Source organism: Mixophyes fleayi, chromosome 10 (genome assembly GCF_038048845.1).
Source record: "Mixophyes fleayi isolate aMixFle1 chromosome 10, aMixFle1.hap1, whole genome shotgun sequence".
NCBI lineage: Eukaryota > Metazoa > Chordata > Amphibia > Anura > Limnodynastidae > Mixophyes > Mixophyes fleayi.
In genome coordinates, this window is record NC_134411.1 from 23,411,717 (window position 1) to 23,435,010 (window position 23,294).

Sequence of the window (23,294 nt, forward strand, 5' to 3'; positions counted from 1 at the left end):
CTCTGCTCACCCGCTGTTAAACAGAGCAGAAATTCACATGCACCTAAGAAAAGATTGTAACATCACAATGAGGCACAAAGGTTTCTGGGTAATATAAGGAGGATGCAGGACACAACATAGATGTAGACTAATCCCAGATGTACCTATGTTCCATTCTCCTCCAAATGTCTCAAACATCTATATGTATGTTCCAGAATATGAAATAGGGACAAAATATGCTACAGCGCTGATCCATACAAACCGTGTCTATGATCTGCCCAGTCATGCACACATATTGCACAGTAGGCAGCACGGTGGCTCAGTGGTTAGCACTTCTGCATCATAGCACTGGGGTCATGAGTTAGATTCCTGATCATGGCCTTATCTGTGTGGAGTTTGTATGTTCTCCCTGTGTTTGCGTGGGTTTCCTCCGGGTGCTCTGGTTTCCTCCTACATTCCAAAAACATACTGGTAGGTTAATTGGCTGCTATCAAAATTGACCCTAGTCTCTATCTGTCTGTCTGAATGTGTTAGGGAATTTAGACTGTAAGCTCCTATGGGGCAGGGACTGATGTGAATGAGTTCTCTGTACAGCGCTGCGGAATTAGTGGCGCTATATAAATAACTGATGATGATGATGATCGCGAAGGCCCCAATATTTGTTTTTGTTAAGTTATCTAAGTAAATCCACCCGGGGTGGCTTGGCCGGAGGAGGTGTTGGCCAGAGGAGGTACATGATCATTACAACGGGGCTTGTTGCGCCACTCTCCTCCCTCTGTCAAAATCCATTGTCACCTCATGTCTGTTTTTGAGCAAAGCTGCATTATATATAATAATTTAATATTATATATGGTACTGCTCTGCTCCAAAAACTTAGCCCTGGGGCTCTACGTACACTTGTCCTTAGAGCGCTTTGTAGGTAATGTGATAAATTATGGGAAGGCATGAGAGTAATTAAAACAAAATTAGACATGTTAGTACAACTCTTCCTCTTAATGCCACCCGCTTTATAACACCACCCTTGCTTAGCGCCAGGTACATACCTTATAACATTTTAGATAGCAAAACTACAACAAAATAAGCACCACTTGCGATCTACATGAACCAGCCCTGATCAGTGCTAAACCCAACCAGACCCACCCAACAACGCCCACATTCTTTCAAAACTACACCCACTTTTTAATGAGACACACGCCTTTTAGAGACCTGGGACAGTCTCCCCAAAAAGCAGGACTATTGGTCGGTACGCAGGGATTAAAGAGGTGCATTACGCTGTATTATGTCCATTATATATTTCTCTCTTTATAATGGCACTCATTCCACTTTTGGCCCAAGTTCGAAGATGGTGCTACAAAGTGGGAGCGTTGGGCTTCTTAATGCTGTGTTTGTAGCTGTGTTTTATGATAACTTGGTATCTGAATGTCTGCCAAGGCGTGTTGTCCTATTTATCAATGCATCTTGGGTCCCCCACGTCTGATAGGCCTAGAACTTTGTGACATGACATCAAAAGTTCTAGACCTATCAGACGTCTAACTATTAACTTCTTCTGCTCTTCTCTCACTTAGCTGTTGTGCAAAACCCGCCAAACAACCTGTGGATAATTGCAGCCGTGTTAGCCCCAATAGCTGTTGTTACTGTCATCATCTTCATCATCACTGCTGTCCTCTGCCGGAAGAACAAAAGTGATTTTAAGTCAGATAACATCGGCAACCTTCCCCCCAGGACCAAGGTAAAAAGCTATATGATTGCTCTGATTTTTGAACTGTTACTTATTTATTTTGCACACAAACACATTTTTTTAAAATGTATGTATGGTTTCTTTTTATAATATTATATGAATTTGTGCTTTTACACATGAATTGGAGTCATAGGGGTAAATTTATCAAGCTGCGGGTTTGAAAAAGTGGAGATGTTGCCTATAGCAACCAATCAGATTCTAACTGTCATTCTGTGGAATGTACTGAATAAACGATTGCTAGAATCTTATTGGTTGCTATAGGCAACATCTCCACTTTTCCAAAACTACAGCTTGATTCATTTGCCCCATAGTTATTTATTTATGTTCGGAAGTGCATATCTTACACAATCATTCTTTAAATTCATCCATCTATAAATGATACATACATGTTCACTTTAATTTAGTAATGGTTGGTATGAAACATGGGTCAATCATATGAACTAAACAGATCTCATCTCCCTGCTGCACTGACATCGAGATTAGAGGATAAACTCAGTGAAGCAGCCGTCTGCTGTCTGATGTGCTGCTTTGGATATATCTCACAGCGAATGTATTGTCCTTCAACATGAGGGGTTAATAGTGTTTGTGATATTGATTTCACATTTATATTACAACATCCAGCAATTCATTTTCATAATGCATTCAGGGATCTCTGATTTGGCCAACACAACACTTCCTTCTCCTGAAGTACATTTTCTATTGATGGAACGTATGTTGACAGATTGTTATTGTTGGTTTATTGCCTATTAATGCCAAAATAAGCTGCTTTATTACATACTGCAAGCTTCTGGAAGCACACTGACAGAGAAATATAGTAATATACTTAGAAATAAATGTCAAGATTTTAGCCTTTGCTTAAGAGCACCTTTCACCTAGTGGAGGTGCGATTTATTGGGATGGACCAATCAGAATTCAGAATGCTCAGTAAGAGCCAGAACTATAAACATTGGTCACCTAGCGACCAACATCAAATGGTTTGTATAATTTATTGTCTGACCCTATTAACAAATCTGAGGGTTGGGAGCTCAAACTTAAGGAGGTCCGGACTACCCTCCTACTGCCAATGTACAACTACACTGCCCGCCTACTAGTGGCCCTGGCTCCACCCACTTATATCTCCACTGCAGGAATTCATGATGAAGCACTCAAGTCCTTAATGTCAACAATTAGAATTATTATATATTTCATGTACCTGTTCAACAGCCAGTTCAAGGCTTCGATTATGCCAAGCAGCACCTTGGACAGCAAGGAGGGGACGAGGACGTGCTCCCCGTTACCCAGGAGACTGTGGTCCCATCCCTGAACATGTCGCAAGAGAGAGACAGCACGAAAGACGGGAGTACCGAGAAAATGCTTAAATCTTCAGACAATAGAAATAGGTTTGAAGCTCATGAATATTTTATTGTGCTAACTAGTTATTGAGGAGCTATGAAATGATGTGTGTAAATGTGGAGAAATACCCCAAATGTGCCTAGTACGAGGGATAGAGACATATAAATAACTTGTTTCACACTAGGGGGTATATTTACTAAACTGCGGGTTTGAAAAAGTTGAGATGTTGCCTATAGCAACCAATCAGATTCTAGCTGTCATTTTGTAGAAGGCACTAAATTAATGATATCTAGAATCTGATTGGTTGCTATAGGCAACATCTCCATTTTTTTCAAACCTGCAGTTTAGTAAATATACCCCTATGGGTCTGATTCAGAGTTAAATGCAAAATGATGCATGTTCCATTCTTAAAACGTATGCAGCTATGAAATGCTTTCGCTAGCAGAGCCGAATGTACCTTAGGATGCGTTTGCCTCTGCATACTGGCGGAGATACTACACAGTTATGTGCAGAGAAACACATACAGGGGGTAGTCAAATTTACCACTTTTCCATATTCACACTGAAGTCAGAGCAGAACACAGGTAGAAATAAAAATACTAACTATGTAAAATTCTTCTATGCCTTTTATAGTCGTCCCAAACAAATGAGCAGTTTTCTAATAGTTGAAAAAAATCAAAAAGTTGGCATTGTGTTAAAAAAAAAAAAAGTCCAAGGCTGCAAGGTGAGCTTACACAATGTCCTGTGCCAAGCACAACATAGTTTCATTGTCCTTAGCAAATGACAAACGATTGCAGACAATCGCTTTGCTAGCAAGTTGCACACGTGCGCAATTCTACATAAACATCGCTGAGGGAGTGTGCGGTCTTCACCATCGTCATGCCCTATAGCAGGTGCCAAAGATACATCTGAAAATGTGTGTACTTACTTAAATGCCCGGGTCTAAATGAGTTGCATCTGGCTGAATTGGCCCTGACTGTACATATACTATGTTAGCGCGCCCCTTCCCTCCCCAATCCCGACTTTCAAGTCCTAGGGTATGAATTCCACACAGTTGCGCCACACTCGTTTTGTGAGCATGTGCAGCATGATTTCACATAGGATACGCTGCAGAAACTAGCGTAAGTACAACTCTGAATCAGGCCCTATGTTCATGACATATACAATATTAAATAGTGTGACAGACGTTAGTATGAATGACCTGTATTTAAAGTGAATCTTGTCACTGGTAGAACTTTTATTTATATACTATAAAAGTTTTTGGTGCACATATAGGGCCTCACTTAGGAGCAAAGCAAAACAATTTGCAAAACGCGCTGACAGATTTAGTGTTAGCTCAACTCTAAATTGTAGTGTAAAAATAAAGCTGCCCGTGCAAAAGCAGATGGTATTTTTCCCTGCAAACAACATAAAAGAAATGAATGCATGTGCACCCCTTGCATTGCAACATGGTTTGTCCAAATATATATATTATCCTGTGCATAGACCGTTATATGTCTGGATCCTATGCATTTTACTTTTTTTCAGAATCAACAAAGTGGGGGGAGGGGAATCTTATTTATTTCTGCACCAAGCAGTTAAATCCAGGCACATAGCAAAGACACGTGCTGCGTTCATACACACGTCAATGGAGCACGCATGTGAACCAACTGCAGTGAAATCATGCAGCATGTGTAATTCATCTGGTCTAAGACTTACATGGTAGTCTATGCTTATATGTAGAAACCCAATGCAATCATCCTAGTGTTTTATATGTGCATAATCTCAGACACAACTAAACAACCAGATAGACAGACAGATGCATGTGCCTGTGAGAGTGTAAATGCTACAATAGAAAATATAATAGGAAGAGCCCCCACTCCCTCCAAAAGCTCCTGACATTTTCATTATAGCAGCCCCAGAAAGGATGCTTAACACTTGTCTGTGTTGCTATGGTAATCTGCAGCCGGTCGCCTTGTGAAAACGGTTCCGTCATCAGCAACGAATCAGAAGAGGCCAGTTCAGACAGGAGCACTCCGCAGAAAGTTATGGCTCAGCACAGAGTGACAAAGGACGAGGCTGGCAAGCGGAACGGTGAGGAGGGAACCCTGCTAACAGCTCTGCAGCCTGCACTGCACATCATCTGCTAACAGATCTGCACAAACAGCCGCCACATATTACACTGCACAGTCATTTCACATTATTACAGTTACTTCATCCTTTGTGCAATGCAGATACACTTATTTCAATTCTAAGTTTTCTGTTAGACATAACATATTATTTACATAACCATTCTGCATATATATAGATATATATATATTACATTTTCCTGTCAGATGTACCTGCGGAACATTTCATTGGTTCACTTGTCTAGCCGTCAATTGGCATACAACGGGTTAGATATTTCTGCCCAGCATTTTATTGAGTTAAAGCAGGAGATTTTCTAGCAGGACTATAAGTATTGATTTCCCTTTTTCAGAGACTACATTAACTACTCCTAGCCCTTGACTGGTACTCCTACTAGGTCCTGCTAAATACAAAGAAGCTGTGCATTGTGGGTAATCATGGCAGTGAAGGGGTTATATACATTTTTTTCTGTAAGACTGCATTGGATGGCATCTCACACACCGCTGTATCTAGAGCTGACACAGCCTTAGGCGTTGTGAGTGAATATGTTATCTCTTGTGTACCCCATACTAATATCCCTGTACCCACCACCCCCCTATCCATTATTTTGTGCAAGGAATGTGCCACAGGATAAAAGTGAATACAACTGATCTAAACCCGTTCCTCGCTGTCCCAGAAATGGGATTATTATATAGTACAACCGTGCTCACATGGTTGAAACAATCACTGCCTTTTAGTAATATTTTTAAAGTCTTACAGTGGAGTTTTTCTTTGTTACATAAAATTCATTTTTAATAAAAATATTTATATTTTTGGGGGATACGAATATTACAAAGTTATTTTATTACGTTTAGTCTTACGTCAGTAACGTAAATTACCATGACGGGATCTTGATTTGCTTTTCTTTAATATTCAGGTGTTTCAAAACATAAACGACAGATTGGTAAGACTCTGATTGTACTGACCTCCTATAACTAACATATTAAAGTGTGTCTTTACCCTCGGTGGGTAAGAGAGATCTACAACTCACATGGTGAAGACCATCTCCAGAATCAGCTCTGCTTCCTCCCAAAAAGGGCATAATGTGTGTGTATCACTGTAAACCTTGTCACTCAGGCACCAATATATGGTACTTAGCAGAGCGGCAGGGACGGGCATGGTAGACATTAATGTACATAGCTTACCATCATGTGTAAGGGAGAAATGTCCAAGCCAATTATTTTGATACTGATCTGCTTCATGAAAGATGGACAAAAGATTTGCAAGAGGTAATCTCATACATGCCAACTTTTAAGATTTTTCCCCCGGGAGATCCGGGGTAGAAGTCATCTGACATGGGGTTGTAGGAGGCCGTGGTGACATTGTCGTGTCACCATAGCCCCGCCCCCAATATATAAAGCCGAACTTCACGGCAGTGAATGGAAGGGATGGAGCTTAACAACATGATTAAGCCCCACCCCCTCCATTCACTGCCGTCAATTTTGGCAAATGCGAGAGCTTTGTCTACTCTTCCGGGAGTCCGTGAGGACTCTCCGAAATTCGGGAGCCTCCTGGGAATTCCGAGAGAGTAGGCAAGTATGGTAATCTGTAGTATCTCGGAGGGACTGTGTCACAGACATTTAGGTGGGGGAGGGCGGGGGGGGGGAGATTTGTAGTAGCCGCAAAGTGTCCAGAGATACTTTGCGGCAGAGATTTTGACAGAAATTTGATGATTTCTACCATGATTGCCGGCAATGTTCATGGTGCGACGTGAACTTGCCACATGGGCAGCTATTCAATTCCCTCCATAGATGCAATGCTTCCAATTTGCTGAGCATTCTAGAATGTTATGTTTATGAGTACCCTGAAGGGTTCCTTTCACAATCTGCAGGAAGTTCTCTAGCAAATTTGTGTTTAACGCTCTCAGGTCCGGATCGCCCAGCTCTGAGACAACGGTGCACCTAGGCAATGTCAGAGACCTGGGTAGAAGTGGCTATTATTCATAGCAGCAGACATCACGCGCTAGGAGCCTCATTTTCCTCCAAAGGCTACAACGACTCCTTAACAAGCATATACTCTTCTTATGCTACTGAATAAAATGATAGAACAATGAAAATGATATTGAAACCTAGGCCAGGCTTCAGGACAAGCTTCTAAAGCCATAAAACAAAGCCGACAAAGATTTAGCCGCATTTTTGTTGGTACTCCGCACCTGCTCGTCGCTGAAGGGTATCGCTGCCGTTGAACTGATATAACCAAGATTTTATCATAGTGTTGGCAGCAATTCCACACAGTTTATTGGCCGCAAAGCAGTTCAGATTATGAGCTGTAACCTGCTTTAGGCTGTCAAGGTTAGTGAGAAAATATGATCTAAGTAGCTGGAAATGACTTGACCATAACCTCAGCAGTAAATAATCGTCCCACAATTCAGGGATATTTAGGACTTGTGAAATATGCTAAAGTGGCATATTTACCTCCTGCAAGACACTGGAAATAAGATGAGCATCTCTTGCCTAGGACATATTGTCATCTAATGCTAGGTTTGATGTGTGCATTCAATTTTATACTGTACAACAGAAACTTCATTCGCCTGCATTACAAACCACATGTACTATAAGTTGTTTATTCAACTATGTCTGGTTTGGGTAGTAAGTTGATTCACAAATTATTGCTATTAATTAGAAATGTTCACTGACCCCCGTGTTTTGGTTTTCGATCTGGATTAACTTCATGTTTTGGTTTTGGCAAAACCACCCTCTCGTGTTTTGGTTTTGGTTTCCTATTTTTTTTTCTAAAATCCTTTTTTTCCCCCCCTAAAATCACATAATTTGTCTCTTTTTTTGTTCCTACATTATTATTAACCTCAATAACATTAATTTCCAGTCAATTTTTGTCAAGTGACAAGAACACTGCTACCCCTCCTGTTTCTGTGTGAGCAATGGCACTGAGTAATGTCACTGGAGACTGGAGAGTGACAAGAACACTGCTACCCCTTTTTCTGTCTTAGCAAAGGCACTGAGCAATGTCACTGGAGAATGGAGAGTGACAAGAACACTGCTACCCCTTTTTCTGTATGAGCAATGTCACTGGAGAGTGACAAGAACACTGCTACCCCTGTTTCTGTCTTAGCAATGTCACTGAGCAATGTCACTGGAGAATGGAGAGTGACAAGAACACTGCTACCCCTCCTGTTTCTGTGTGAGCAAAGGCACTGAGCAATGGCACTGGAGACTGGAGAGTGACAAGAACACTGCTACCCCTCCTGTTTCTGTGTGAGCAATGTCACTAAGCAATGTCACTGGAGACTGGAGAGTGACAAGAACACTGCTACCACTCCTGTTTCTGTGTGAGCAATGTCACTGGAGACTGGAGAGTGACAAGAACACTGCTACCCCTCCTGTTTCTGTGTGAGCAATGGCACTGAGCAATGTCACTGGAGACTGGAGAGTGACAAGAACACTGCTACCCCTTTTTCTGTCTTAGCAATGTCACTGAGCAATGTCACTGGAGAATGGAGAGTGACAAGAACACTGCTACCCCTTTTTCTGTCTTAGCAATGTCACTGAGCAATGTCACTGGAGAATGGAGAGTGACGAGAGCAATGCTACCCCTTTTTCTGTGTGAGCAATGGCACTGGATTTCCTGGCAAGGGTAGTACTCATGGAATCCAAAACCCGCAAGATCCGACAACGCAACAATGACATTTTTCCTCGATTACGATCCGAGGATGCGCAAAAGTACCAAGCCGACTCGCGAGCCTACTCGGATCCCCTAAGTTCGGATGGGCTCGGTTTTCTGAAAACCGAACCCAAGCATCTCTACTATTAATATTTCAGCTGGCTTTCGGCTGAGTTTAATAAAGTGGAGGAACAGGATATGATTTTTAATTAAAGCTCTTTTTCTACTGTGTTTTTTTGTTAGTATTTTCCTATACGGCACTATTTACAAGCCCCAGTATGTTCTGGCTGCCATGGGTATGCTGGTACTTGTAGTTCTAGTAGTTTATAGCTGCTAGAACATATGATGATGCTGTTGTTGGACAAAAAAACTTCATTACCCCAACACCAATCAGCACGGGCTGTTTTTTCATAGGTGGGCCCACATTATTTCTTGGGGGCTCAGTCATCCTAGGAGATTCATCCCCATGATGACGAGTCTGGGTCTGTGTGCCACTACGACAGGGGGACCCCAGGGTTTACTTGTTATAGCGTGATTAGCCCAGCTTGGCACAGCATGATGCCGGTTGTGCTTTTGGGTGTGGACCACACACTGTTCATCCCTGGCATTAGTCTTAATGAGCCCAGATTATCAGATCTTGTGCTTAGTTCACTTTGTAGCACGCTCTTATTTAAAACAATTTTACACTGTTAAGGTCGGTGCTGAAGAACCAACTCTACCGTACTCCCTTTGTCTTTAGAGCAGCAGGGATAATGACCGCTATATTGCAGCGGGTTCAGTGAGCGGCTGTTATAAAACAGGGCTGAACTCGTTAAAGGAGATCTGCAATGTACCCACCATTCAGTGCTGGTCTAAATACCGGAAGAGGGACTATATATTTACAATTTGGTTAGCCGAGCATGTACTTGCACGCTCCATCGTCCAGTTAAAACTGCCACCTTGCTGTGGGCAGGACACGCGGAACAGATGTGCTCCAGGCTTACCGGCTCAGGCGCCTTCCCACTTACCCTCCGAGTCCCTGCTTTGGACTTGCGCAACCTTCCAGCAGGGGGGAAGGGGGTGGTCAATGGAAATACCACAGCCACCCCTGGCTGTAGGGTAATAATATATATCCATTTGAATAAGTAACATTCATAAAAGCCAGCAATGGATATCCTATAAATTAATATCCCTGAAACTACTACTATGACTTAAAAGATCATTTCTATGTATATTATATATATCAAGTTATAAGTTGCTTTGGTGTCCGACCAGTATGCCAATGTAGTTTTTATTACTATTTGGTTTATATAATAATTTGTTAATATTAATAAAATATTTTCAGCTATAATCTGTTGCCAAGCATTATGTACCATAGATATTTCCAATGGCGGCCAGAATTAGCTTGTCACTGGTCAGCTACCATCAGTCTGCTGTACCATGGCCTTTATGTCCTCAATTCTATTAAAGTTAGATATCGTCTTTTCAAGAGGGGGAGGTCAGTTGCATTTAATGAATTGATATGACCTTTACGTGAGAAGCGGCTGAGTGTGAGGACGGAGATGGTCTTGCTTGGGTCTGCACCACCGCTGTGCTGTATTTTGCTCTACACTTTCTTCTCTGCCTATTAAATCTACTCACACTGGCAACTGCCTCTCTTCCTAACATAATATGTGTTTTTTAAATGCAAAGCATTATAAATATTTTAAAGGTTATTTTTTTCTTCTTCTTTGAAAGCATGTAAATAAAATATAAGGTCTCTACAGTAGATAAAGGAAACCACAGACTTGCAGGGCATCCTGGGAGTTGTAGTTCCACGTTGCTGAAGAGCCTCAGATTGTCCTAATATGCTGTACACCATTATTTCTCAAACCCAGTCCTCAGGACCCCTAATAGTGTATGTTTTCCCGGTGACAAGGGAAATAATTATACCACCTGTGGATCTGTTACTATGTGTCAGTCAGTAATCATTGCACCTGTGCTAAAGCACGGAGATATGGAAAACATGCACTGTTAGGGGTCCTGAGGACCAAGTTTAAGATACACTGCTGTACACTCCAGATGCCCAAACTTAGTTCTCACAAGCTACTACTAGGCCATGTTTTCTGGATTTCATTAATCATACAAAGGTGAGTTAATCTATTTGGCTGTTTCTACAGACATAAATCCTGAAAATATGACCTGTTGACAGCTCTTGAGGACTGGGTATGAGAACCTCTACAGTTACTAGCAGTGACTCCATCACCTCTGTACCTCTACAGTTACTAGCAGTGACTCCATCACTTCTGTACCTCTGCAGTTACTAGCAGAGACTCCATCACCTCTGTACCTCTACAGTTACTAGCAGTGACTCCATCACCTCTGTGCCTCTACAGTTACTAGCAGTGACTCCATCACCTCTGTACCTCTACAGTTACTAGCAGTGATTCCATCACTTCTGTACCTCTGCAGTTACTAGCAGAGACTCCATCACCTCTGTACCTCTACAGTTACTAGCAGTGACTCCATCACCTCTGTGCCTCTACAGTTACTAGCAGTGACTCCATCACCTCTGTACCTCTACAGTTACTAGCAGTGACTCCATCACCTCTGTGCCTCTACAGTTACTAGCAGTGACTCCATCACTTCTGTACCTCTGCAGTTACTAGCAGTGACTCCATCACCTCTGTAAGTCCACAGTTACTAGCAGTGACGCTATCACCTCTACCTGTACAGTTACTAGCAGTGACTCCATCACTTCTGTACCTGTACAGTTACTAGCAGTGACTCCATCACCTGTGTAAGTCCACAGTTACTAGCAGTGACTATCACCTCTACCTGTACAGTTATTAGCAGTGACTCCCTCACCTCTGTAACCTCTACAGTTACTAGCAGTGACTCCATCACCTCTGTAACCTCTACAGTTACTAGCAGTGACTCCATCACCTCTGTACCTGTACAGTTACTAGCAGTGACTCCATCACCTCTACCTGTACAGTTACTAGCAGTGACTCCATCACCTCTACCTGTACAGTTACTAGCAGTGACTCCATCACCTCTACCTGTACAGTTACTAGCAGTGACTCCATCGGCTCTGTAACCTCTACAGTTAATAACCAATTCTACGCTACGAGGAGTGTGATGTATTTCTGATAGTATAATATCTCTTTCTGAGGGTGATAAACTGGAAATAACTTATTTATCATCCTTACCTCTTAGTGCCAATAAGCGATGAAGAGGAGAGGAATATTCACTTTGACAAAAACAACAAAATGGTATCTGACCCGTTTGACTCATCTTCTGGTTCTGTCCAACTAATTGCGATAAAACCAGTCTCGATTCCACCTTCGCTTACGCTATCGGAAAGAAATCAGGAGATGTCAATCATCAATGGAGAGGTAAGATCCAGTGTTAATGGTAATATTATACGGATAATATTATACAGGAATATTACATTTGTGTTATAGCGCTATACTTGCTGAACAATGTAGGGTTATTTATTACCTTTATCTAACACTTTCTCATTAAACAGTATTTTCAAATCTATCTATATCACTGGGGCGGACCTAGATGTAATTTCTAGGGAGGGGGGGCATTTTGCATGATCACGCCCCTCCTTCACTGATTGGCCGGCCTAGGAAACCACCACCCACCCACCCACCGCGATTGGCACCGCCCCCCCTCCACCCGTTTTGATTGGCGTCTTGGACCTAAATTTAAAGGACTTGTACTGCTAGCCGGGGGGGGGGGGGGGGGGGATTGCCCCGATCGCCCCCCTGGATCCGCCACTGCTATATCATTTATATAGAGTGGCGTGATATTCTTATCTTTGACAACCTCTGACATCACCACTGATTAAAAATGAAAATATCTTAAATAACTGTGGCCCTGTTATGACCTCATTGGACATAGAACCTGATTCCTTTTGGCTCCTAACCTGATCACGACTTACGTTTAAAAATTATAATCATATTGTAATACAAGCGGGTGACGACACATTTCCATTTGAATCTGAGTACGCTCTGCCTAACTGCGTTTGTATAGCTCCTCTTATTTGCATACACATGCTCTGTGCTATCTAGCGGCACACACACATGTAGTTTATAATACAAAGACGATGCCATGACAGTCATCAGTCGGGAGATTCTGCAGAATTTGGCATTTATGTATTTCATGTAAAAAGAAATAAAAAAAAAATGTTTACATATATTTTTATTATTGATTATGGTATTAATAGTTTAACATTTCTTATATAAAAACTGTTTGTTTTTTTTTTGCATGCGTTCTTTTGGAGAATTTATATACAATATATGTGTTCCATTAGAAATAACTCAATGGATTCAATAGACAAACACCCTTTAAATTTAAGTTCTAAACAGATACTCTATTAAAAGAAAATCTATGAGGATCGAAATGTGGATAGGCTGCTATAGTCAGTTCCTGTAAATGATTAATAAAACACATCTAGGCAGGGGCAAACACAGGATTTGTAAATGGGGGTTTCCATGCCACACAGCCAGTGGGCGTGGCCAGCATGCATGGGGGCGTGGCTATAATTTTAGACAGTACTTGGCTGCTCTCCAACTCTTCCTATCCCCATCATATACATGGGCAATGCTGCGTGCACTACTGTTAGGTGCACACATCTCTCCCTTTTCAAGCAGAGTCGTGTGAAGTGGGACATACCTCCCAACTGTCCTTACAATCAGGACAAAGTCCTGACTGAGTGTATCAGAACAGTTGACAGATTGTCCTGCTCTCTCCTACCTGTTCTTGCTGCTTTCAATACTTGTTGGGAAGAGATGGCTGTGAGCAGTGCAGACAGTCTGCACACAAGCTGCAAAGTGGCTGGTCCCGGGCAGGGTTCAGCCACCTCAAGCATACAGTACCCCAGGCTGGGAGGGGGGTTTTCAGGCACTAGGAACCCTCTCGGTTTGCCTATGCTAGGTGTATCCATACGTGCATGGATCAGTAGCAAATACAAATGGACCTGTCCCTGATTAAACCTCATCCTGCAGCCTGGGTGGTAATTAATGACATACTCTCAAACATTTAAACATGATAAATACAATCCATAAAAGGTATTTTTACTTATTTTTAGTATTTTTACAATCCCGACTTTTGTGCACTCACCAGCCAATCAGGACTTTTATCCTGAGTCCTGGGAATATTGGGAGGTGTGGGTAGGACAAATCAGGGGTATATTTAGGGGAGGGGGCTTGGCCTACAATGTGATGCAACCGCACCACCAAAGTGTCATAGCCATGCCCTCTGTATGGAGGGGACGTGACCATGTGTCCTAATTCCTAAACATAGGCCGTTGAGATGTGTGATAAACTGTATCCTCACTTTTACCTCAACCACCAGTGGTACATTGGTTTCTCCTGGAATCAGCGATTGCTCCTGATATGCACCGTACAGAGATGAACTTATGCAAATTCCCTACAAATGGACACATCACCACCCAATGGCATTGTTTGAAATCAGTATTTTTTCCTTCCATTCAATGCTCAGTAACATGTGTTATGGCCGACGCAGTAATAAAAATCTTGCTACAAAAACCCATCAATTAGAAAATAAAGCAAACAGGTACTAAGTATATACCGAACACAGAAAAAAAATAGAAAACATTTAAATTTGTATCCGTTGTGGCTGATTGAAAATGTCAAAAAGCCCCGACCATATTTTCTTGACACCGTAATGCACAAAACATTTATTGTTTTCATGGCTGCAGTAGAGTCAGATTGTGGGTAAAGTCTGTTTCATGTTTGTAAAAAAAGAAAAACGGTTTTGTGATAGAGCTTAACCAACAACGAGCAGCATGAACACATTGCATCAGTCTCTAATTGGCACAATCGGCATTGTGTGACAAATGTTCCCTGCTAACACTACCAACTATCATACAAAGGAAAAAAAATAATTCTATGTACAGAAACTCTTGCAAATGTATTTTTCAATAAATAGTAACCCAAACTGACTGACAGTCCTGATTCCTGGCAGGCCATAGCCTACCCGAATGGAAGCATAGGTGGAAACTATGTGCCCAGTGATGTTGGCAGTGTATCACACTGTCTGATCAGAGGCAGGGATTAAATCCAAAGTAATTAACTTCATTCTGTGTGGGAGAGGGGCTTATCATAACAGATGTTTGATTAGTCAGATGCTATCAATTACTTGGATTTTAATTCTTCCCCCCTGATCAATCTGTATAATGCACTATCGTAATCTCCAGCCTATGGCAATAAACATATATTCTCTGCGTCAGCAAAAAAAATTGAAGATATTGAAAACAATTAGAAACGGTAAACGTTGTGATTGGACATCCTGGTTAGGAATATCAAAATAAGAACAAATTTCAGTATACAGACAGTGTACTGTGAAGCATATAAAGTAGAGATGCTCACTGACCCCCGTGTTTTGGTTTCGGTTTTGGATCTGGATTACCTTCGGGTTTTGGTTTTGGCAAAACCGCCCTTGCGTGTTTTGGTTTTGGTTTTGTTTTGCAATTTTGTTTAAAAATCAATTTCTTTGGGCCTAAATTAACCTAATTTAGTGCTCCACCTGTTTCTTGGATAAGCAAGGTAATTCTAAAGCTAATAAATTAAGAAAAAAAACAGTTTAATCCCTGGTAGGCCGTCCTTAATTCTGCACACAAACCTGATGGTCTTCCTCTCCATTTTAGCCTATTGGCAATGCAGCCATTGTCTTTGGGTGTATATTACACCCTACACTTATAGTTAAATATATAAAGAAGTGGACAAAGGCAGTTTGGTTTCTGTCTGCATCAGTCCCCCTCCACTTGTAGTAAAATAGAAAAAAAAATAGACGGTATAGACTGCACAATAAAAATAGAAATGGACAAAGGCAGTTTGGTGTCTTTCTCTATAGCCCCCCCCCCCCTCCACTTGTAGTTAAATAGAAAAAAAGCAGACTGCATAGACTGCACAATATAAAAATAAATGGACAAAGGCAGTTTGGTATCTGTCTGCATCAGACCCCCTCTCCACTAGGAGTAAAAAAGAAAACTATTCAGCCGTTATAGACTGTAGAATATAAATAGAAATTGAGAAAGGCAATTTGGTATCTGTCTGCATCATCCTCATCAACATCATCATTAGCGCCCTCATCGCCAACACAAATCTCCCCCTCACCCTCTTCTAATTCCACAGTGTCATCCTCACTTGGTGTGTCACCGGCTACACTCGGGCTGTTCAGAGCCCTTCTTTATGGGAACATTATCAGAATGCTCACGATTAGACACACCACTGGTGGATGGACTCTCCACAGAGATTGGTGTCATTTCTGATTCTGAGCATACATTATCCTCTAAAGCCTTACTGTTTTCTTGCAGCTCGGCTTTCACGCGTAACAGTAGTTGTGCACCACTTTTAGACTCCAAATGACTTGGTCTTGCTTGGTCACGAGTGACCGTACAAGAAGAAGGCTCAGTAACATTTTTTGATCTGCCACTAATAGAGAAAGGCGAAGGCCTCATTCTTTTTTTGCCACTGCGTGTGTAGAATGGCATGTTGGCAATTTTTTTTTTATCGGCACTTTTCCTCAGTTACACTTCTTTTTCGCTTCAATTTTTTTGGGGTGTGTGTTTTTTTCCCTGATTTAAAAAGACTATGCACTTTTACATAGGCTTTATCAGATGACGTACTGGGAAACCTACCATCAGGACTGGTGCCAGCACCTGCTTGCTGATTCTGTTCATATGTGGACTGCTTTGAATCCATTTTAATGAGCCCCCAAAGCACTTGTAGTGCAAAATATTGGATAAATACTGCTGCTAAATATGACTTTTGGCAGCCAGAAAAATTAGTGTTTCACACTGGGGAATATGGGACACCCCAAAGCACTTGTAGTGCAAAATATTGAACAAAAATGCCTCCTCTATCCTGCTCTCTTCCTGCTCTAAGAATTGCTAATAAAATTGGTAATAATAATAGAATTGAATAGAATAGAATTGAAATAATAATAGAAAGAATAAAGTATACAATTATTGCTCTGTCCTTGCTCGAATACAGCCTGTGACCTAACCCTGCTCTGTCCCTCTGTCAAATGGCGATGGATTGCTCTGGAGTCGGGTATTTATGCTTTTCAAATATCGCGAGAACCGAGCTCCGAGATCCGACTACGTCACGATGACGTTTTGCCTCGATTTCGATTCCGAACGGGCGGGAGTTCGGTACTCGGATAGGCAAAGTTCGGGTGGGTTCGCATCTCGGGGAACCGAGCCCGCCGATCTCTAATATAAAGTCACATGGTTGACGTCTGTGGATGACATCATCACCATCGCCATGTTGTTTTTGTTTCTGGTTTGATTCCAGCCAGGGGCCCATCTGTACAGGGTCTGTATATTCTCATAGTATTCGTCTGGCTTTTCTCCTACCCTCTGAAAACATACTGCTATGTTAATTGGCTACTAAATAAATAGGGTCGACAATCTGTGTGCCAGTGGTAGGGAAATTAAATTGTACGTTTCACTGAGGCCGGGACTGATGTAAATAAATAAACATCATGGGCCTGATTCATTGCCAAACGCAAAACAAACGCAATGTGCGTTTCTTTTAAAAGCTGTGCGTGCTTCGGTTGTATGCAGGTCCGTATTCAGCAAGGAGCGCATGTGAAATTACATGTGAGGATGAATACGGGTCCAGGACCGCTCAGCTCTAATAGACAGGGCACCGTACAATACGTCCAATACGTATGTGGAATATAAAATCACAAAAGGACACACAGAAAAAATAGAACCTATTCAATTAATGTCACCTATTAATAATATAGTCGGTAGTGACAAAACATTTAGGGGCATATTCAATTAGCTTTTGGATTCGCGGTAACGCGCCGGAACAGCCGCGAAACGTAATACACGGTACCGCAATAACGTGGATTTTCGTTCGCAGCCCATAGGGTTGCGAACGAAAATCCGCGTTAATGCGGTACCGTAATACCCGCAAGAACGCGCACTTTTCGCGGCAACGCGCGTTACCGCGAATCCAAAAGCTAATTGAATATGCCCCTTAAAATATGAAAAAAAGTTTCCCCCCCCCTCCCATGAAATACATTTATTAGGATGTAATTAATGTCTGCTGTACATAAATACATTTTCACAATTGTTCCTGATTGCAAACATATGTCCTAGCATGCATGCTCAGCCATTATCACTGGTAATTGGCACTAGACCTATAGCTGGAGCAAGTGATACGACTGAAAATCACGTACCTTAGAAACTTGAATCGTTCGTTGCTGCGTGCGCTTGAGATTGGCATGGGTTATGTTCCTTAATAAATGAGATGCTATATGATTGTACAGCACTGTGTAATATATGGAAAATAAATACCTATACATTAAATTACAATGAAAGTCATGATGAAAGTTATTTGAATGTGAGAGAGCACTTTTTAATATGTATGATTATTTAGATACAGGATTTCCTTTAGAAAGTGGCCAGTGTAAATGGGAAATTTAGCTCAAGATATGGTAAGTTCACCAATGTTACTTTCTCCCCCCCCAGGTGAATAAAGCCCTTAAGCAGAAATCAGACATAGAACACTACCGCAACAAACTGCGTCTCAAGGCTAAAAGAAAGGGCTACTATGACTTTCCCCCTATAGAAAGCAAGTCCCTCAATGAGAGGAAGAGGAAGATCTATGAAAAAACTCAGGTGGAGATCGACAATGCGTTGGAGGTAGAGACAGACACTTCTCCATTTGCAGAGCCTAAAAACAGGTACAATCTTCTTATTGGCTGTAACACATTTTCTGGCAATAATATTCCATGGCTAACAAATGCCTTTTGTCGAAAGGAGTGCTTTCAGTGACGTCAGTGGTTCTGAGTAAATTGATTGGCTGCATTCTCAAGAACAGCACGGTGGCTCAGTGGTTAGCGCTTCTTCCTCACAGCGCTGGGGTCATGAGTTTGATTCCCGACCATGGCCTTATCTGTGTGGAGTTTGTTTGTTCTCCTTGTGTTTGCGTGGGTTTCCTCCTGGTGCTCCGGTTTCCTCCCACGATTGGGACAGGGACTGATGTGAGGGAGTTCTCTGTATAGCGCTGCGGACTTAGTGGTGCTATCTAAATAAATATATGATGATGATATTGGATTAGCTGAAAAAATGGGTGCCTACAGAATTTGCTAGGAAAAATGATTCAGCCTACCGCCCCTTCTCCCCCCAATACCCATTTCCTAGCTCCACTTGACATTTGCAAAATAAAAATAATAACTCTTACCTCCTCCTGGCTGGCAGATGCACGGATGTCTGATGCAATCCAGGCTCCACTGCTGCCCTGGAGGACACATCAGATTTCTAGACGGGAGGATCCAAATGTTTGATTTTAGAACAGTTAGAAAAAAACTTGACATGACATATCTGTTGTATACGGACTTGTCCACCGCTGCCCACCACATTTTCTCACACATGCCCATCTGCCCACCAGCTATTGCCACATATGCCCATCTTCCCACAAGCTATTCTCACACATGCCCCTCTCTGCTCATCAGCTTTTCTGACACAAGACACCCATAGGCAAACCGAGGGGGGTTCCTAGTGCCTGGAAACTCCCCTCCAAGCCTGGGGCACTGTATAGTTGAAGTGGCTGGACCCTGCCCCCGCTTCACACGGCTCTGCTTGAAAAGGGAGAGCTGCGTGCACCTAACAGTAGTGCACGCAACATTGCCCATTTATATTATAGGGATATGAAGAGTTGGAGAACAGCCAAGCACTGTCTAATATTATAGCCACGCCCCCATGCATGCTTGTCACGCCCACTGGCGGCGTGGTGTGGAAACTAGGGGGCTGCTTAATGTGCACTTGTTGCTTACGCACAGTGGAGGCAGCTATTTTATAGTCTGAACCCAAATTCATGATAATACAGCCTAGTATTTCAGTGTAAACCAGTAACATTACTGAGACACGTCAGTGTTACTCAATGAACAATAGTGTGAAATACAGTATATTGTTTATTACATTAATTCTATCAATTACATTTAATATTTCTGATTTTCTTGTATCAATCTTCTCATGGGTAGATCTTCAATCTTCTTCTTCACTTTCATCTTCAAGCCAATTTAAACAAAACCTTCAACCACCATCTGGCCCTATACATGTCCAGGGGGTGCCTAGACGTTACATTTAAGTAGATCTTTACCGCTGCTCTTTCTGGTGACTTATGGCTGAATTCAGAGTCTCCAATCTCTAAAAAGTAAATGGGACGACTCTAATTTATAAAGGCTGGCTGCTTGTCAAGGTTCACTGTTATAAATGAATCACAGTGGATTAGAAGGGAAGACAATCTGATTGCCCCAGTTTTTTTAACTGGCAAATACATGAAAAATGGCACTTGAAAGTGCTACATTTTCACCATAAGAACCAATATAACAACAATACTTTATTCTGTAATTAATTGAAGAGTATTGGGGTTAAAAAAATGAAGTGTATTAGATATGCATGGCTCCTTTAAGCCTCAATGTTCCACTGTCAATAAAATTAGTTAAAAGCTATTGGTTATTTTTCATTTTCGAATGATAAATACATTTAGTTTTAGGTGACTGATGACCGGGAATGAAATGCAATAGCAAATCAGTTATTGACTTTGTTATAAATTAACAAAATAGCTTTAGTCCAGAAGAAATCAAATTATTCACCCGCTGTGGTGCTGCACTGACTACAGCAGCAAATGACAAACTATTAAAATGTGTAAATCACCCAGTATGGGTACCAAGGGCAAAAAAGACCAGAGAGGAATGTGTATATGCAGAAGAGCACAAACTGAAAGTGACAGTGTATTGCAAATCTGTGGTCTTCATATTGACTAAAGAATAAATCTATGAACTATTTACTTGTTTATCAATCTTTAAATGATGATTTAATTTATTCAGCACAACTCAAAATGTCTTTCACAGATGCCTTTTTCATGCATAACTAAACAAATATATTTACTGCACAGTTGAGCTTGTACTCTAGTCACTGTACGCACATACTGTACACAAAGAAAGTTGTTGACCCAAAGAGGAAGTAAACAGTTTCTAAGACAATGGTGTTGTACTTGTTACTGCCTTGACTCCAGAGCTATGTATTATCCTTAGCAATGTCTACACTATGTTCAGTCCTTTTAAACTTCCTTGTTAAATGAGCAGATGGCAAAACAAAATCCACAGCAAGATATTTGCCAACCAAAATAAGCGGTGGTGTAAGCGAGTCTACCACAAAAGCACTCATGCACGTAATATACAATTAAAAAAAGTAAATTTATTAAAACATTGTAAAAAAAAACACATAAAAATGGTAAATACAGTTTAAACACATGTGAGATAGTATCAGTGCCAAAATGAACATATAGCAAAGTAGGTGCACCTACACAATGTACAAAAATATTCAAAAATATAGGTATGAACCAGTCCAGCAACTGTACGCAACCACTGCTCTTTCCTTATTGTGCGCTATGTTGGTAAGAAAAACTCATCAAGACAGAGTTCCCAAATTGCATAGAACTGCAGTGTGGAGCTGTAGATCAGTATATTGAGGGAGGATCAGCTACGTGAGTAGTAACAGGACTCCAATTGATAGTATCAAAGGTTTGACAAAGTCTCTTAACAGATCCCTGGCGACATATCACAAGACCAGTACCTTGGTTGTATATTCTGAATCCTGAAGTGGAAATAATCCTCCTCTAGTTGGTAGATGTGCAAAATAGTCGGAACTCCGATTACCGCTCCTATCCGCTCCACACTATCTGCGAACAGTAGCGCATGGAATCGCGCATAGCAAACGTCATAGAGGTGCGCACCCGTCTTCTACGGGACTCTCCAGGGGGTAATCAGAGAGTAAGTGGTCGCTTGTAAAGTAGCACTGATGGATAAATGGCACTTGATATTACCCGACAAAAGTATTACTGCTCAACTGACGCGTTTCATCACCGTATAGGTGATTTCCTCAGAGATGTTTGCCAAACAATTTCCTTTCTGGGCCCTTAAATGGCAGACACAACCATTCCCTGTACAGCTCCTACGCATTTGCCTAAAGTGTGTCCTTATTCAGTCTTTGGACCTTGCATATAGTATACATTTATAAGGTCACCTCTTATTATTTTCCAGTGAATTTTTTTTATATTTTAATGAAACCCCTATATTGCCCTTATTAAAAAATAACTGCGGAATACAATATCAGATACTATAAAAAAAAATCCATTCTTGTCTCATGATTTGGTATTTTTAAAATAGCAACCAAGCCTTGTGATAATGCAGCCTACCGATTCGTTAGTAACTTAGGCAAAACCTTATAGCTTTTAAAAATATACTAATTGAGGCAATGACCACATAACCCCTACCCCCAATCAGCCCAACTCCCACCCAATCACATGATAACAAAATCACCTACTGTGTGGGTCCTGTCTGTGTCTAAGAATTTGAACCATCCAACCAAAATTGGGAGGTACACATCACTGAGGCATAAATCACAAAATGCCTACCTTGGCTGTGCCAAGTGATGGGTACACTCTAAGTCTAAACCTTTCTAAAAATGAAAAGTGGAGATGTTGCCCATAGCAACCAATCAGATTCTAGCTGTCATTTTGTAGAATGTACTAGATAAATGATAGCTAGAACCTGATTGGTTGCTGTGATCAACACCTCCACTTTTCCATTTTAGAAGGTTTTATACATTTAAGGGACACTTTAATCATAAGAAGCAATTTTCTCTGTTGCTAAAGGCCTTGTAAATTAGTGAAAAATGTTGAATATTATAACGTATACACGACTAGTGCATTTTCTCTTCAGCTACCGTGGAACTTCATTTAACAGTCTCTCACATAAAACTCAGCTTGTGTAAAATGTTTTATTAGCAAGCTCCATGTAAGTGGGCTAATGAGAAACCTCATAGAGATGGTGTTAGAGATTGTGTTACATTCTTCTGAGATATTCTGCAATTAGGTCAGTGATGAACACAGGGGACTTATACAGCCCGGTGTATTACTCATGTTATCGTTGAGTTTACATCAAAGCTAAATGGTGCATTTGGTAATGAAAGTAAAGTTTATTATGCACATAATTTCATATTAATTTGCCAATATTGAGCACAGCAGATATAAAATTTATTTATTTTTTGTTAAACCATGTTATCTGGTTTCTAAATGAAATTTAACATCATTATCTGTTCCAACCAAGATAATATTTGTGAGGAGTTTAGATGTGTGTGAGCTTCCTCCAGGTGATGTGGTTTCCTCCCACAGTCCAAAGTCATACCTGTAGGGAGGGAGGGGCATTGGGCTACCTGAATTTCTTTCCTTTAAGACGTTCCTAATAGACTGCTGATATGAGTCTTGCCCCCGAGCTAAAATTTGCCATCCCTCCCTTGCCTGTAGCTCATGTGTGTGTGTGTGTGTGGGCTTGTGTTCCTTTAGGGTGGGAAAATTAGATTGTGTGTTTAACTGTGGCGGGATCTAATTGCCAGTAGGCTGACTTCCCTACCCAGTACTTCCATTAGCATCAGACATTGTACTTTTAATGCATTGACTGCAGCAGAG

The 23,294-nt window shown here is 41.3% G+C and overlaps 1 protein-coding gene across 2 annotated transcripts in view; it reads left to right on the top strand.

The window, feature by feature from the left end:
- The window catches only part of KIAA1549L (KIAA1549 like), a 128,708-nt gene that overhangs the window by 77,903 nt on the left and 27,511 nt on the right, over positions 1-23,294 (top strand). The window contains exons 11-16 of one of the 2 annotated variants that reach the window (XM_075188061.1): positions 1,545-1,708; positions 2,921-3,096; positions 4,994-5,121; positions 6,071-6,097; positions 11,989-12,167; positions 18,290-18,504. In XM_075188061.1, coding sequence (XP_075044162.1) covers positions 1,545-1,708; positions 2,921-3,096; positions 4,994-5,121; positions 6,071-6,097; positions 11,989-12,167; positions 18,290-18,504 — 889 coding nt within the window. The remainder of the gene's footprint in view (positions 1-1,544; positions 1,709-2,920; positions 3,097-4,993; positions 5,122-6,070; positions 6,098-11,988; positions 12,168-18,289; positions 18,505-23,294) is intronic. The other variant, XM_075188062.1, reaches the window with a different exon arrangement.